Consider the following 13745-nt stretch of genomic DNA (forward strand, 5'->3'; position numbering starts at 1 on the left):
ATTAATCATTTTACCAAGCTTGGTGACATAATGGTGTGAGCATCCTCTCTGAGTCTAGGTTAGGAGGTCAGTGGTCCAAACCCTGATCAAGTTCATAGCAAAGACTTTTAAAATGGTACAGTCACGTGAAAAAGTAAGTACACCCCATGTAAAGTTTTGACTTTTTCAACATATTTCAACATACAGCTATTTGATCTTCATTTCAACAATATTGATAGATAAAGGTGATATAATATATTTGGATCTGCAACCTTTACATTTACAATGAAACATTTACATTTTGTAGTCCAGAACCCCCGCTCTAGTAGGGAAAATGGCCTTTAAATGCATGTTGTGTGTGTTGTTGTATTTACATTTTGTAGTCCATTGTAAAATTTAAATAAACATAAATGCAAATTTCGCATGTGGAAAAAGTAAGTACACCCTTGGCTCTAATAGGTGGTATTGCCCCCTTTGGCAGAAACAACCTCAAGTAGGCGTTTCTTATAACTGTCACCAGTCTCTGACATCGACTGGGAGAAATGTTTGTCAACTCCATGCAGAATTCTTTGAGCTGTGCGATGTTTGAGGGGTTTCTTGCATGCACAGCTCGTTTCAAATCCCCCCACAACATCTCGATGGGATTTAGATCTGGGCTTTGACTTGGCCATTCCAGAATCCTCCATTTCTTTCTTTTCAGCCATTCCTTGGTGGATTTACTGGTATGTTTAGGGTCATTGTCATTTTGCAGGTCCACCTTTGGTTGAGCTTCAACGATCTGACAGATGGCCTCACATTATCCTCAAGCACCCTCTGGTACAATGAAGAATTCATAGTGGATTCTATGATGGTGAGCTGCCCAGGCCCTGATGCAGCAAAGCTGCCCCAAACCATAATATTTCCACCACCATGCTTTACAGTTGGTATCAGGTTCTTGTGGTCAAATGCTGTCTTTGGTTTTCACCAAACATGTCTTCTGGTACTGTGGCCAAATAGCTCTACCTTTGACTCATCTGTCCAGAGCACATTGTTCCAGAAGTGCTGGTCTTTGCCTCGGTGTTCATTGGCAAACTTTAGTCTTGCCCTGATGTTCTTTCTGGACAGCAAAGGTTTCCTCCTGGCACACATGTTGATCAAATGTGTGCAGCCTCTTTATAATGGTAGACTCGTGCTCTTTGACATCAACAGTGGCAAGAGCTACCTGTAGGTCCCGTGATGACATTCTGGGGTTCTTAGAGACTTCTTTCAGCATCTTGCGGTCTGCTCTCGGGCTTAACTTGCTGGGGCGGCCTGGCCTAAACAAGTTGGCAGTTGTTTGGAATCTTCTCCACTTGTAAATGATCTTCCGGACAGTCGAATGATTGATTTCAAATTGTTTGGAGATCTTTTTAAATCCCTTCCCAGACTCGTAGGCATCTATAACCTTCTTTCTGAAGGCCTCAGAGAGCTCTTTTGATCTAGGCATGGTGACGCCACACACTTCAACAACAAAGAGCAAACCAAACTAAATGTCTGAGGTTTAAATAAGACAGGTTCCTCCAAGATCCTCTCTAACGATGTTCTAATCATTTGCACCTGAGCTGGTGCACCTGATTCTAATTTTAGGTATTTGAAGTAGTGATAAATGTCGGGGTGTACTTACTTTTTCCACATGCGAAATTTGCATTTATGTTTATTTCAATTATATTTAAATGGACTACATTGTTATTTTCAAATGGACTACAAAATGTAAATGTTTCATAATATTTGTTTTATTATATCACCTTTATCTATCAATATTGTTGAAATGAAGATCAAATAGCTGTATGTTGAAATATGTTGAAAAAGTCAAAACTTTACATGGGGTGTACTTACTTTTTCACGTGACTGTATGTGCTGCTTCCCTGTTTGATTTTCAGCATTTCAAAAGGAGAGAGCACGGACAAACAACCATAAGTTGGTTATAATAGCATAGGCTTTGATGGGCCTTTTCGCCTCCTGTCATTCTGTCTACAAACGTCAATTTATGATCGATGCCCAACTTAATTTCAGTTGAATATTATATTTTGAACACAAATCAGAACATGAATTAGAAAACGAACCTGTCATTTAGTAGTACTTTGGCTCTGCATTTGTCCCGATTGCTCATGCGCAGAGAGGAGTGAGATGAGGCCTTGTCCAGCGTACTTTCACTCCTTTCGACTCCAGCACCACTTCTGACAACACAGGCAGACTCAAAACTTGGCAATTTTTATTGTGTTGACCTAAAATCCTGTAATCGAATAGTAAACCTGTTTCTCCTAAGTTACACTTTTTAAATTAAAACAGGGATTTCTCTATTGATATCAACTCAGGATTAGTTATCAGTCATACTGCATAAACCTCCTTAACATTACTACTAATACAGAAAACTGTCTGGCTTATTTAAAATCGAATTGTACAATAAGAGTGAAATTTTACAATATATTACGTCAGGTATTTTGGGCATTTTGTCAGATTATGGAAACCAGGCCCCACACCTCCATTTTCTTCTTTTCCTCTTACAAGGATGGCTGAGCTTACATAAAGGAAAATTTTGGTCATAATTCCAAGAGGTTAGTGCTCTGCTAATCCTTGTAATGGGATCACAGCAAAAGCTCTTTTGGACTATTGAGGCCTACGGCACATCATTGTTTTGGGTTGGGAATTGGTCCTCTAGGAATGTGCCGAGACCCGTCTTCGCAACAGCATATCATTTCAAAGAAAAACGTTGAGCTCAGCTTTAATAATTACTTTTATTTATGTCAGCAGAAAAATAAAGAGAGTGCTGTTTTCATACCTTAATGATTTCTTTCCTTTAATTGAAATGCATGTGAATAAATACATTTATTACATAAACTTAAATGCTGAAGAGTGATCACTCTTCAGTTAGCTCATACCTTCACTTTGTTCATCCCTTTTAATAATAAAGTTTTTTTATATATAACTTGTTCGATCTTTTGAAATTGACCTATTGCTTGATTGGATGAACTAGCGTGACTCGGCACGTTCCGCACGTCGTTTCAGAGGGGTAGGCATCTTTGACCATTTCGGTGTCTTTTGGGTCTTCATGGTGTTTTGGGTCTTCAGGGTTTTTTGGATCCTCTGGGCATTTAAGGGTATTTTGGGTCTTTGAGGTGTTTTGGGTCTTCAGGGTATTTTGGGTCTTTGGTGTCTTCAGAGGCTTTTGGGTCTTAAGGGTCTTCGGTGTATTTTGGGTCTTTGGGGTCTTCAGGGGATTTTGGGTCTTAAGGGTCTTTTGGTTCTTCTTGGTCTTTAAGGGTCTTTGGGTTTTTTGCAGTCTTCGGGGTCTTTTGGATCTTCGGGGTGTTTTTGGTCTTCAGGGTCTTTTTGGTCTTCAGGGTCTTTTGGGTATTCGGGGTGTTTTGGGTTTTCTGCGTGTTTTGGGTTTTCTGCGTGTTTTGGGTTTTCTGCGTGTTTTGGGTCTTCGGGGTGTTTTGGGTGTTCGGGGTGTTTTGGGTCTTCGGGGTGTTTTGGGTTTTTGGGGTATTTTGGGTCTTCAGGGGTCTTGGTGGTCTGAAGGGTCTTGGGGGAATTCAAAGGGTCGTCAAAGGTCTGAGGGGTCTCAGCAGTCTCAGCAGTCTTAACGCAATTAAGAGGGTTAATTAAGAGGGTGGTAATTTTTTTGAAGAAGAAGAAGAGGCTTTAGTCGCATATAAACATAGCGACAAACATAGCGACATAACGACATAACCATATACGTTTGCTCTATTATAATAAGATGTGTTGTAGCTTTTAAAGTACTGGAAAGGAATATCTACTTTAAAAAATCGACTTTACACTACCTTGTTGCATTTGGCCACATGTGGCATGCAAGTTTGCATCCCAGAATCGAAACCTTCCTTTGTGATTTTCTATCTCCACCCAACCACAGAAATAACATCCGTTGCTTCACCCTTCTGAGAATGACCTTTTCAGCCTGACCCTCTGGGCTTTTTTGTTCTTATACACGTATTTTTACGCTTCTTCCCCCACTCACGAACATCCCATGTAGGAATAGGTTATGTTGTGTCATATGGGAGGAGGCCAGCGCTGGGTACCTTTGTTAGTATGACATAAAAGTCAGTTTGATCTGGAGGCCTTCTTAAAGGTAGGTGTGTGTCATTGGTTGTTTTCTCCATATGCAGGTTTCAGAAGGTGGAACAGAGTCCGCCCAGGTCTCAAAGTATCCACCTTCGTGTTTGTGTGTATGTCTTTGTGTGTGTGTGTGTCTTTAGCATTGGCAGTTCCAGGTCTTTCTCAGCCTGACACTAGCCAAAAGTTCTGTTAAAAACTTTTTAGCAGCAATACCAGACAATTACCATTATATTATTGAACATTAGAGTTGCAACATTGAATATTGTCAGTGTAGTTTTTGTTTTGAATTTCGTGTGCCTACATCCTCTTTCTAATTAATTATTTAATTCATACTGGAAAACGATCATTATAAAATGTTCATGGATGTATAGATACACCAGTGGCAGAGAGTTGATAAAAGCATTATGTAATGAAGCATCAGATTGGGTTTTCAGGATGGCCTAGAGGTACGCACACTCACCTCTAAATTGTCTTGCCTGGGTTTGAATCCCGACCCAGCTATAAACTGTCATCCAGGTGTTCCACACACATTGATTCATCATTGTGTGTGCTGTCCCTTGGGTGGACGTTAAACTGGGCGACCCATCTCCGGCCTTAGTGAGATGATTTTAAAGATCTCATGGTGTCATTTGTGAAGAGTAGGTGAGATATCACCAGCACCCTGGCCCAATTACAAATTCCTACCCTAACCTTAGTGATTAGTCGAACATCAGGCTGTTCATGAGAGATTTCGATCTACCTTCCTCCAGCCAACCCCACAACAACGTGGCAATAATTGCGGCCGTTTAAGAAGAAGAAGAAGAATGAAGTCGTCAAGTTGCAGTTGTCAGGCTAATGGTAGATTAATGTGCAACCATTTTGTAAGCCCAAACATAATGAAAGAATTGGTGATCCTATTACCTGTGTTGCCCTTCTTGTGCCCTTTCTCATCGTTTGAAATTGTCGCTCTTCCTCTCCCTATTTCAGATGTGCGATCCCAAAAAGGGAGTAAACATGTCCAGAACACAAAGGTGCTCACCTCCACGGCTCGCAGCCGCATGCTTCATCTGGGAGCCTGTGAAGCACTAAATCCACAGAACTGTGAGCATGATATTCCCCGCTGGTCGTTGAAAGCCACGGAGATGTACCAACTGCACAAATAGTAGCACATACATGATGTTTCTCTGTAGAAAACGATCATGAGACTTGTCCGTTGATTGAGCAAAGAACTATCTGCAGAGTTAAATGACATTTTGTGATGTTTTGATTGTTTAGCATTATTAGTAGTTTTGCCTCTTGCTCCTTAATAACAACAATGTGCGTTGTAAATGACTGGTTATTAAAGCTAAGTGTCTGGCTGATGATGTGCAGGGTTTAGCATCGTGCAGCCTGAACTCTTGGAATTGCTCAAGACCTGTGCAGCTACTCGGTGCCCCCAGGTCCTTGGACGTTCCGGATCAGGCCTAGCACACGTTTCAGCTGTGGAATATGCCAGGCTGTGTGACGTCATACCTGGAACGGTCCTGCACTGTGTTGCTCGTGTCCTGTCTGTTCGGATCTGTACAGGTGATGCTCACTCAGCCGTGCTCTTCTTGTGTGTTTTTTAACTGATTATTGCCCAGCCTCTTCAAACAATAGTCTGTGAGATGGTTGAATGAAGTCATGATTTTTGATCATAGTGCATCTCGGAGTTTTTCGTTTTGTAAACAAGGAACAATAGTCCTGGCAATGTAATATTGCACTGTTGGCTCAAATCAGCATTTTCACCTGTGGTGGGAGATACTTCAGCCTCTGCTATAAGGTTTAGACTAAATGATCAGGATTTCACAAGGGCCATGAATATGTTTGATTTTTGGGGTTTTTGAACATATCCACCTCATCTTCATTTATAACATAGGTGACTAAGGGGAAATCCGGAAATTGAAGATACCTGTGTTGTTTACCAGTTTTTGGTAATTGTTGGTGTTGCTTGAATGTATTCGAGCTCCTCAATGAGTTCCTTAGTGTGAGCTTTGGTGCCAGGTACATTTGGCCTTGTTCGTGCAGTGTGCTCCTGTGGGCTTCATTCAGGTTTGTTGCTGTTTCCTCCCTTTCTTCTTTTCCTGGTCATCCATTACCCCTGCTATTTATCCTGCATGTCGGTGCATTGCCTTCTTTCTTGATTTGGTTTATTCCTTCCGCCCCATTCACTGGATTCTACCCATTTGACGAGGTCAAATAAGGTAATAGGAAGTGTTTTTGTACAGGCTATCTTACCCACCACCCATTTCCCCTTATCCTCTTTTTTTCCTTTCCCTCGCACTATTATATTCTCTTGCTTCTCTCCAGTATTTAAAAACAGTTTTTATTGTGACGTCATCAGGTTAGAGGACATTCAAACTGATTATTTACAGCAAGATCCAGTCATATGAGTGACTGCTTGTATTGACTCCAGCCAAAAAAAATAATGATGATGTGCGATCATTCAATAATCTCACTTTTACTTAGAAACTAAAACTCAATAACATAATGGAGACGGTGGTTGAGTGGAAAGTATTTTTTAAATGAGCTTGAAGGAATTTAAGTTCCTCTTTGAAGTGTTTGTCCAGCTTATATTAGGAAAGGTTTTTACCTGGAAGCCACTCTTCATAGACTTTCAAAGGTATTTGTCACTTAGCACATTGAAAACATGATTGAATAATTTGATTGCTGTGTCTGGGTAACATGAATAGGTATTTGTGGAGCTTGTGAAAAGTTCTTTGTTTCATGCAGAATAAATAAATAACTTTTTTTTTCATTGAGGGATTTCTTAGATAGCATTTTACTGCGACAACCTAGTTGCTCTGAATGTATTAACAGTAAATAACATCGGTTGGAGTCACATTGCTCAGTTTCAGGATTTAATAGGAAAAACTTTGTAATGTAGAAGAAAGTTTAAATAATTAATTATACAAAAAAGGTTTAGATACTGAAGTGTGAAGCACCACCACCATCTTCAGCAATGTGTGGGAGGGCATGGCTACGGTCCATTGTTTTGATCAACGAGTGGTCTTCATTGATGATTAGGTAGCCACCATAAACAAGGTGTTCTAAAATTCCCAGAGAGGAAGGGGAAGAGGAGGAGTGTGGTAAGTAGTTGGGGGCAGTTGAGGTCAAATGCCCACGATAGATGATGAAATGCACATCATTTCCATCACCGCTTCACTCTGTGCATTGGCATTCCAGTAGGTGATGTTGGTAGGTGTGTTTGGGTAGGTTTAACATTTGGTTTCTGTACGGATCTCTGTAGGCATGGACTGGCATGGATATATGGCTCCCATCGCTTGCATAGTCTGTGGGCACACCGTATCTGCAGCCGAGAAGCAACAACTCTTAATGGCTCAGGGAACGGCAATTATTGCAAGCTCACTCAAGGTGAACATTTGGCAGTGAGTTGGGCCCAGACGTTAATGACGGTGGCTGCAGACCATGTGATGGCGAGGGGAAAGGTAGTCACTCTCAAGGGAAAACTAAACTGTAACATGAGGGTAACTAACTGGAACTGCTGTAACTAATCAAGTCAGGTGGAGTAAGGTGTCCCAGTGCATGTCTGGAGGAGATATAAGAACTCAACTGGTTACCTCCGCCACCAAAGGTGGATGGAGGTTATGTTTTCACCCCTGTCTGTCTGTTTATCTGTCCGTTTGTGAACAATATGTCTCACAAAGTTGTGGATGGATTCAGATGAAATTTGGCAGAGAGGTCGAGTATGTGTGACAAGGACGAAATTATTAGATTTTGGTTAAGATCTGGATTCGGATCCGGCTAGTAGAATGTTTAAGTGATTCTTCACCATTGGGAGATAGGGCCAAAAAGGATACATTGCGGGATATTTCAAAAAGATATGGATGGATTTGGACAAAACTTGGTGGACCTATTCTGACAAGGACGATTCGATTCGATTTTGGTGAAGATCTGAATATGGATTCGGATATGAGAATTATTTAATTTTTAAGTGATTCTTCCCCATTGGGTGGGAGATAGGGCTAAAACCAACATATAGCAGGATATCTCAAAAAGTTATGGATGGATTTGGACGAAACTTGTTGGAGTGGTTGTGTGTGTCACAAAGAAGAATCGATTCAATTTTGGTGAAGATTCGGATTCGGATCCGGCTAGTAGAATTTTAAAAGTGATTCTTCCCCATTGGGAGATAGGGCCAAAAATGATACATTGCAGGATATCTCAAAAAGTTGTGGACGGATTTGGACGAAACTTGTTGGAGTGGTTGTGTGTGTCACAAAGAAGAATCGATTCAATTTTGGTGAAGATTCGGATTCGGATCCGGCTGGTAGAATTTTAAAAGTGATTCTTCCCCATTGGGAGATAGGGCCAAAAATGATACATTGCAGGATATCTCAAAAAGTTGTGGACGGGTTTGGACGAAACTTGGTGGAGAGGTTGTTTGTGTGAAAAGGACTAATCGTTTCGATTTTGGTGAAGATCTGAATATAGATTCGGCTACAAAAATTATTTAATTTTTGAAGTGATTCTTCACCATCGAGAGATCGGGTGAAAAACGATAAATAACATGATATTAAAAAAAGTTATGGACGAGTTATGAATAAACTTGGTGAACGAGTTGGTTCGGTGACAAGAATAAGCCGATTCGATTTTGGTTCAGGTCTGAATGTAGATCCGGCCTATCAGTGGGATACAAAACAAACTGTTCACCAGGCGGAGGTATGTTCTCTACTGGGTTTATGTCCTGCAATGATAACTGTAATGATCATGCAATGTCCACACCACCTCAAACATACATGACATTTCAGTTCCACTTGTTGTAGTTCCCACCAAGTACAAGAGTTATTTATGCTGATGCTGGAACTCAATTGGTATATAACTGTTTGCATAACAGTTTGTTCAAATATGATATGGCACTTGTGCACATAAACAAATAATAGATTAGCAAAAAAAGTGTGAGACCCAACATCCCGATCCTGCATCTGTGTTTCCTTGCATTGTTTGCATTGAATTTGTAATGCTTTGTAAGAGGAAGGGAAGAAATAATAAAGGACTTGGCACAGACTTGCAGATCGTACTACATTGTGTCATACAGTACCCCCATCCCTCTAACAGGTTGACGACAGGCTGAATCCCTCCCTGCTGATTTAGTATCCCTCTCCTGAATCCCTCTCCTGGGCTGACCATATTGCTAAGTTGAGCTCCAAAGCTGTAGAATGGGCACCCTAAGTCGTTCTAAGTCATTGCTTGAAAATCACAAATACTCACAGCAAGGCCTTTGATTTTTACCACCTCCACCGAAGATGGATGAGTTATATTTTCACACCTGTCTGTTTGTTTGTGAACCAGATATTTCGCAACATTGTGGACGGATTTGGACCAAATTTGGTGGAAAGCTTGGGTATGTCACAATGATGAAATGGTTAGATTTTAGTGAAGATCTGGCTTTGGATCTGGATCCGATATTTTAAAAGAGATTCTTCACCATTGAGTGAAGATCGCGGGGGAGGAGGCTGTTTCACAGCACCACTTGGTTGTCTGCGACATAAGGGTGAAAGGTGCGAGGAGAACTCGGCGGGTGAAGTACCAACCGAGAATGAAGGTGTGGAGGTTGAAAGAGGTGACAGTAAGGGTGGCATTAAAAGAGAGGCTGAGTAGGGTAGAGGATGATGTGGTTGAGCTTGAAAGTGGTTTGATGTCAATGAAAGATAGTCTGTTTGGAGCCGTTGGTGAGGTATGTGGATGGACAAAAGGACCACCAAGGCACTCGGAAACATGGTGGTGGGATGATGAAGTTGGAAAGAGGATTGACGAGAAGAGGAAGAAGTTCAAGGAGTGGCAGAAGGTCAAGGGTACGGGGGCAGAAGAGACAGAGCATGACAGTTATAAGGCAGCCAAGAAAGCTGCAAAGAAAGAGGTAGCAAAGGCGCAGGAGGCATGGAGGAAAATGTTCGGAGAACGCTTGGATTCGGAAGAGGGTCAGAGAGCGGTATTCAGGATTGCAAAGCAGATTGCAAAGCAAAGCAAGCGAAAGAGAGGTGTGATGTGATGGGGGTGTGTTGCTTGAAGGATGAAGTGGGACAAATCGTTGTCGACCCAGATGGAATTAAAGGAAAATGGAAAAGATATATGGAAATCCTGTTGAATACAGAGAATGAATGGGATGGCAACATAGAGAGTAACCCAGTTTTAGGACCGGCAGAGAAGATAACTGAGAAGGAAGTTGAGGAAGCGATAAAAGCAATGAAGAGTAGAAAAGCGGGAGGGCCGACGGGAGTTGTGGGAGATATGTTGAAGGCAGCGGGAAATTGGGGTGTGAAGGGAATGACAGAGATCTGCAATCTGTTGGTGAAAGAAGACCGCATTCCAGTGGATTAGGAACTGAGTACCCTCGTCCCTCCATACAAGGGGAAAGGTGACCCTCTGGACTGTGGCTCGTACTGAGCGATAAAGTTATTGGAGCATGGAATGAAGGTATTGGAAAGGGTGTTGGAGAGGAGGATAAGGAAGAAGGTGAAGATCGACGAAATGCAGTTTGGATTTATGCCAGGAAGAGGAACAACAGACGCGCTTTTTAATGTGAGGCAGTTGCAGGAGAAGTACATGGAGAAGAGGAAGAAGTTGTTTCTTGGGTTTGTTGATCTGGAGAAAGCATTCGATAGGGTTTCACGTGAGGTATTGACATGGGCATTGAGGAAGTTCGGAGTGGAGGAATGGTTGATCAGAGTAGTGATGGCAATGTACAAAAGAGCGCGCACAGCTGTAAGGACGAAGGACGGGAACAGTGGTGAGTTTGATGTGAAGGTGGGAGTGCATCCGGGATCGGTACTAAGTCCACGACTATTTGTAGCTGTGATGGAGGTGCTGGCTCAGAACGTAAAGGAGGGTTTACCGTGGGAGTTGTTGTATGCAGATGATCTGGTGTTGATTGCGGAAAGTATTGATGGACTGAAGGAAAAGATGAACAAGTGGAAGGAATGTATGGAGACAAAAGGTCTGAAGGTGAATATCGGAAAGACGAAGGTGATGGCAATTGGTAAAGCATGTGGTGAGGTGGAAAGAACTGGGAAGTGGCCATGTGCTGTGTGCAGGAAGGGTGTCGGAGTGAACTCCATTCAATGTACAATGTGCGCTGAGTGGGTTCATCAAAAATGCAGTGGTCTGAGAGGGTCATTAACCAGTGTGGCAGCTACATTCAAATGTAAGGTGTGCCCAGAGGGAGCTGCAGATGGAGGAAATGTTGAGTTGGATCTTGGAGACGGCGTGAAGCTGGAAGGTGTGAAAACATTTTGCTGCCTAGGGGACATGCTGAATGGAGAAGGTGGATCAGACTCGGCAACGGTTGCTAGAGTGAGATGTGCATGGAAGAAGTTTCAGGAACTGAGTGACGTGCTGATGAGGAGGGGAGTGTCGTTGAAGCTGAAGGGAAAGGTGTATGCTGCATGTGTGAGAAGTGTTATGATTTATGGGAGCGAGACATGGGTAATGAACGTAGAGCAGCAATGAAGGCTGGAAAGGGTGGAAATGCGAATGGTTCGTTGGATGTGCGGAGTATTGTTGAGAAAGAGGAAGACAAATGATGAATTGCGAAAGATGATGGGAATAGAGCCTGTGATTGATGCTGTGAAGAGGAACAGGTTGAGATGGTTTGGTCATGTGTTGAGGAACGATGAAAGTGACTGGTTGAGAAGAGTGATGGAAATGAATGTAGAAGGAAGTAGAGGATGGGGAAGACCAAGAAAGACTTGGCTAAAGATGGTGGAAGAAGAAATGCGGGCAAGGGGGTTAACAAGGAGAGATGCAGAAAATAGGGTAAAATGGAGAAGATTGTCATGGGGACCGCAAGGCTAACCCCCGCTCTGGCACAGAAAATGGCCTTAAAATGCATGTTGTTGTTGTTGTTGTTGTTGTTGAGTGATAGGTCTGAAACCGATATATATCACGATATCTCAAAAAGTTATGAACAGATTTAGACGAAACTTTGTGGACAGGTTGTGTGTGACAAGGACAAATCGAATAAATATTCCTGAAGATCCCAATGTGTATCCGGATAGGATAAAATTTTTGAAGTGATTCTTCACAATTAAGAGATCGGGCCAAAAATGCTAATATATAGCAAGATATTTCAAAGTTATGGACGGGTTATGACAAAACTAGGTGGATGTGTGGGTCGGTGACAATAACAAGCCGGTTTGATTTTGGTTCATGTCCAGATCTATATCTGGCCTATCAGTGGGATACAAAACCTAAAGTGTTCAGCTGTGTGGAGGTATGCACTCTACCAAACGCCATTCTAGCCCCCACTGCTCTTCCAGTCCCCAACCGTCGAGGTACTGAGGTCACTTTGATAGTGTTGACTAACTGACCAACATATAGAATAAACCTATGTCACCCACAGGGTGAACCGTATCTTGCCAAAATGTGAACATGAGTGACTTGCTTCAGGTCACACTGAGGTGAACAGAACTGCTATCCACTAGAAGCGACTCTTTGAGGAATGTCTGCCCACGAGATATTGAAAGATTTTGATGAGAACTGAGGAAATAATTTTTTCATGAAAATTCCGTTTTTTCGTCATGACGTCATCAAATGACGTCATAGCGTCAAACTGTTTACAGATCTGGGAAGCACTCATCAAGGGCATTCATATGAGGTATTACTCGATATGGTACCTACGATTTCAAAATTTGACCTTGGGGTCAATAATTTTCGACCTCCAGCGCTAACCATGAAGGTCAAGGCCGATCGCCACCAAAAACTAATCAGCTGAGCGCCGGACCATATACTAGATTCCCATGAAGTTTGGAGACGATCCGATCAAAGTTACTCAAAAAATAACGATTTCAACATTTGACCTTGGGGTCAATAATTTTCGACCTCCAGCGCTAACCATGAAGGTCAAGGCCGATCGCCACCAAAAACTAATCAGCTGAGCGCCGGACCATATACTAGATTCCCATGAAGTTTGGAGACGATCCGATCAAAGTTACTCAAAAAATAAGGGTTTCGTCGACCTCCATGATTGACCACAAAGTGACCTTGACCTTTGACCTTGACCTTCAAAATTTTGTGTGCTGAAGGGTATCTCTATAGGACTCTGATATGCGAAGTTACAGGAGTTTCCAATAATAACTGTGGTCTACAGAGTGATCTGAAGGTCAAGGTCAAAGGTCAAGGTCGACCTCCAGCGCTAACCATGAAGGTCAAGGCCGATCGCCACAAAAAACTAATCAGCTGAGCGCCGGACCATATACTAGATTCCCATGAAGTTTGGAGACGATCCGATCAAAGTTACTCAAAAAATAACGATTTCAACATTTGACCTTGGGGTCAATAATTTTCGACCTCCAGCGCTAACCATGAAGGTCAAGGCCGATCGCCACCAAAAACTAATCAGCTGAGCGCCGGACCATATACTAGATTCCCATGAAGTTTGGAGACGATCCGATCAAAGTTACTCAAAAAATAAGGGTTTCGTCGACCTCCATGATTGACCACAAAGTGACCTTGACCTTTGACCTTGACCTTCAAAATTTTGGGTGCTGAAGGGTATCTCTATAGGACTCTGATATGCGAAGTTACAGGAGTTTCCAATAATAACTGTGGTCTACAGAGTGATCTAAACGTGGAAAAAAAATGATTAACCACAAACAAAAAAACAAAAAAAAAAATAAACCTATGTCACCCACAGGGTGAACCGTATCTTGCCA

General features: G+C 42.2%; 1 protein-coding gene across 2 annotated transcripts in view; it reads left to right on the forward strand.

Annotated features, from left to right (window-relative positions):
* The window catches only part of SHLD2 (shieldin complex subunit 2), a 124622-nt gene that overhangs the window by 30175 nt on the left and 80702 nt on the right, over nucleotides 1–13745 (forward strand). For both annotated transcript variants that reach the window (XM_068124581.2, XM_078783342.1), the window contains 2 exons: nucleotides 5041–5154; nucleotides 5425–5619. In XM_068124581.2, coding sequence (XP_067980682.2) covers nucleotides 5041–5154; nucleotides 5425–5619 — 309 coding nt within the window. The remainder of the gene's footprint in view (nucleotides 1–5040; nucleotides 5155–5424; nucleotides 5620–13745) is intronic.

The sequence above is a fragment of the Myxine glutinosa genome, chromosome 8 (genome assembly GCF_964187855.1).
Source record: "Myxine glutinosa chromosome 8, kmMyxGlut1.1, whole genome shotgun sequence".
Classification (NCBI taxonomy): domain Eukaryota; kingdom Metazoa; phylum Chordata; class Myxini; order Myxiniformes; family Myxinidae; genus Myxine; species Myxine glutinosa.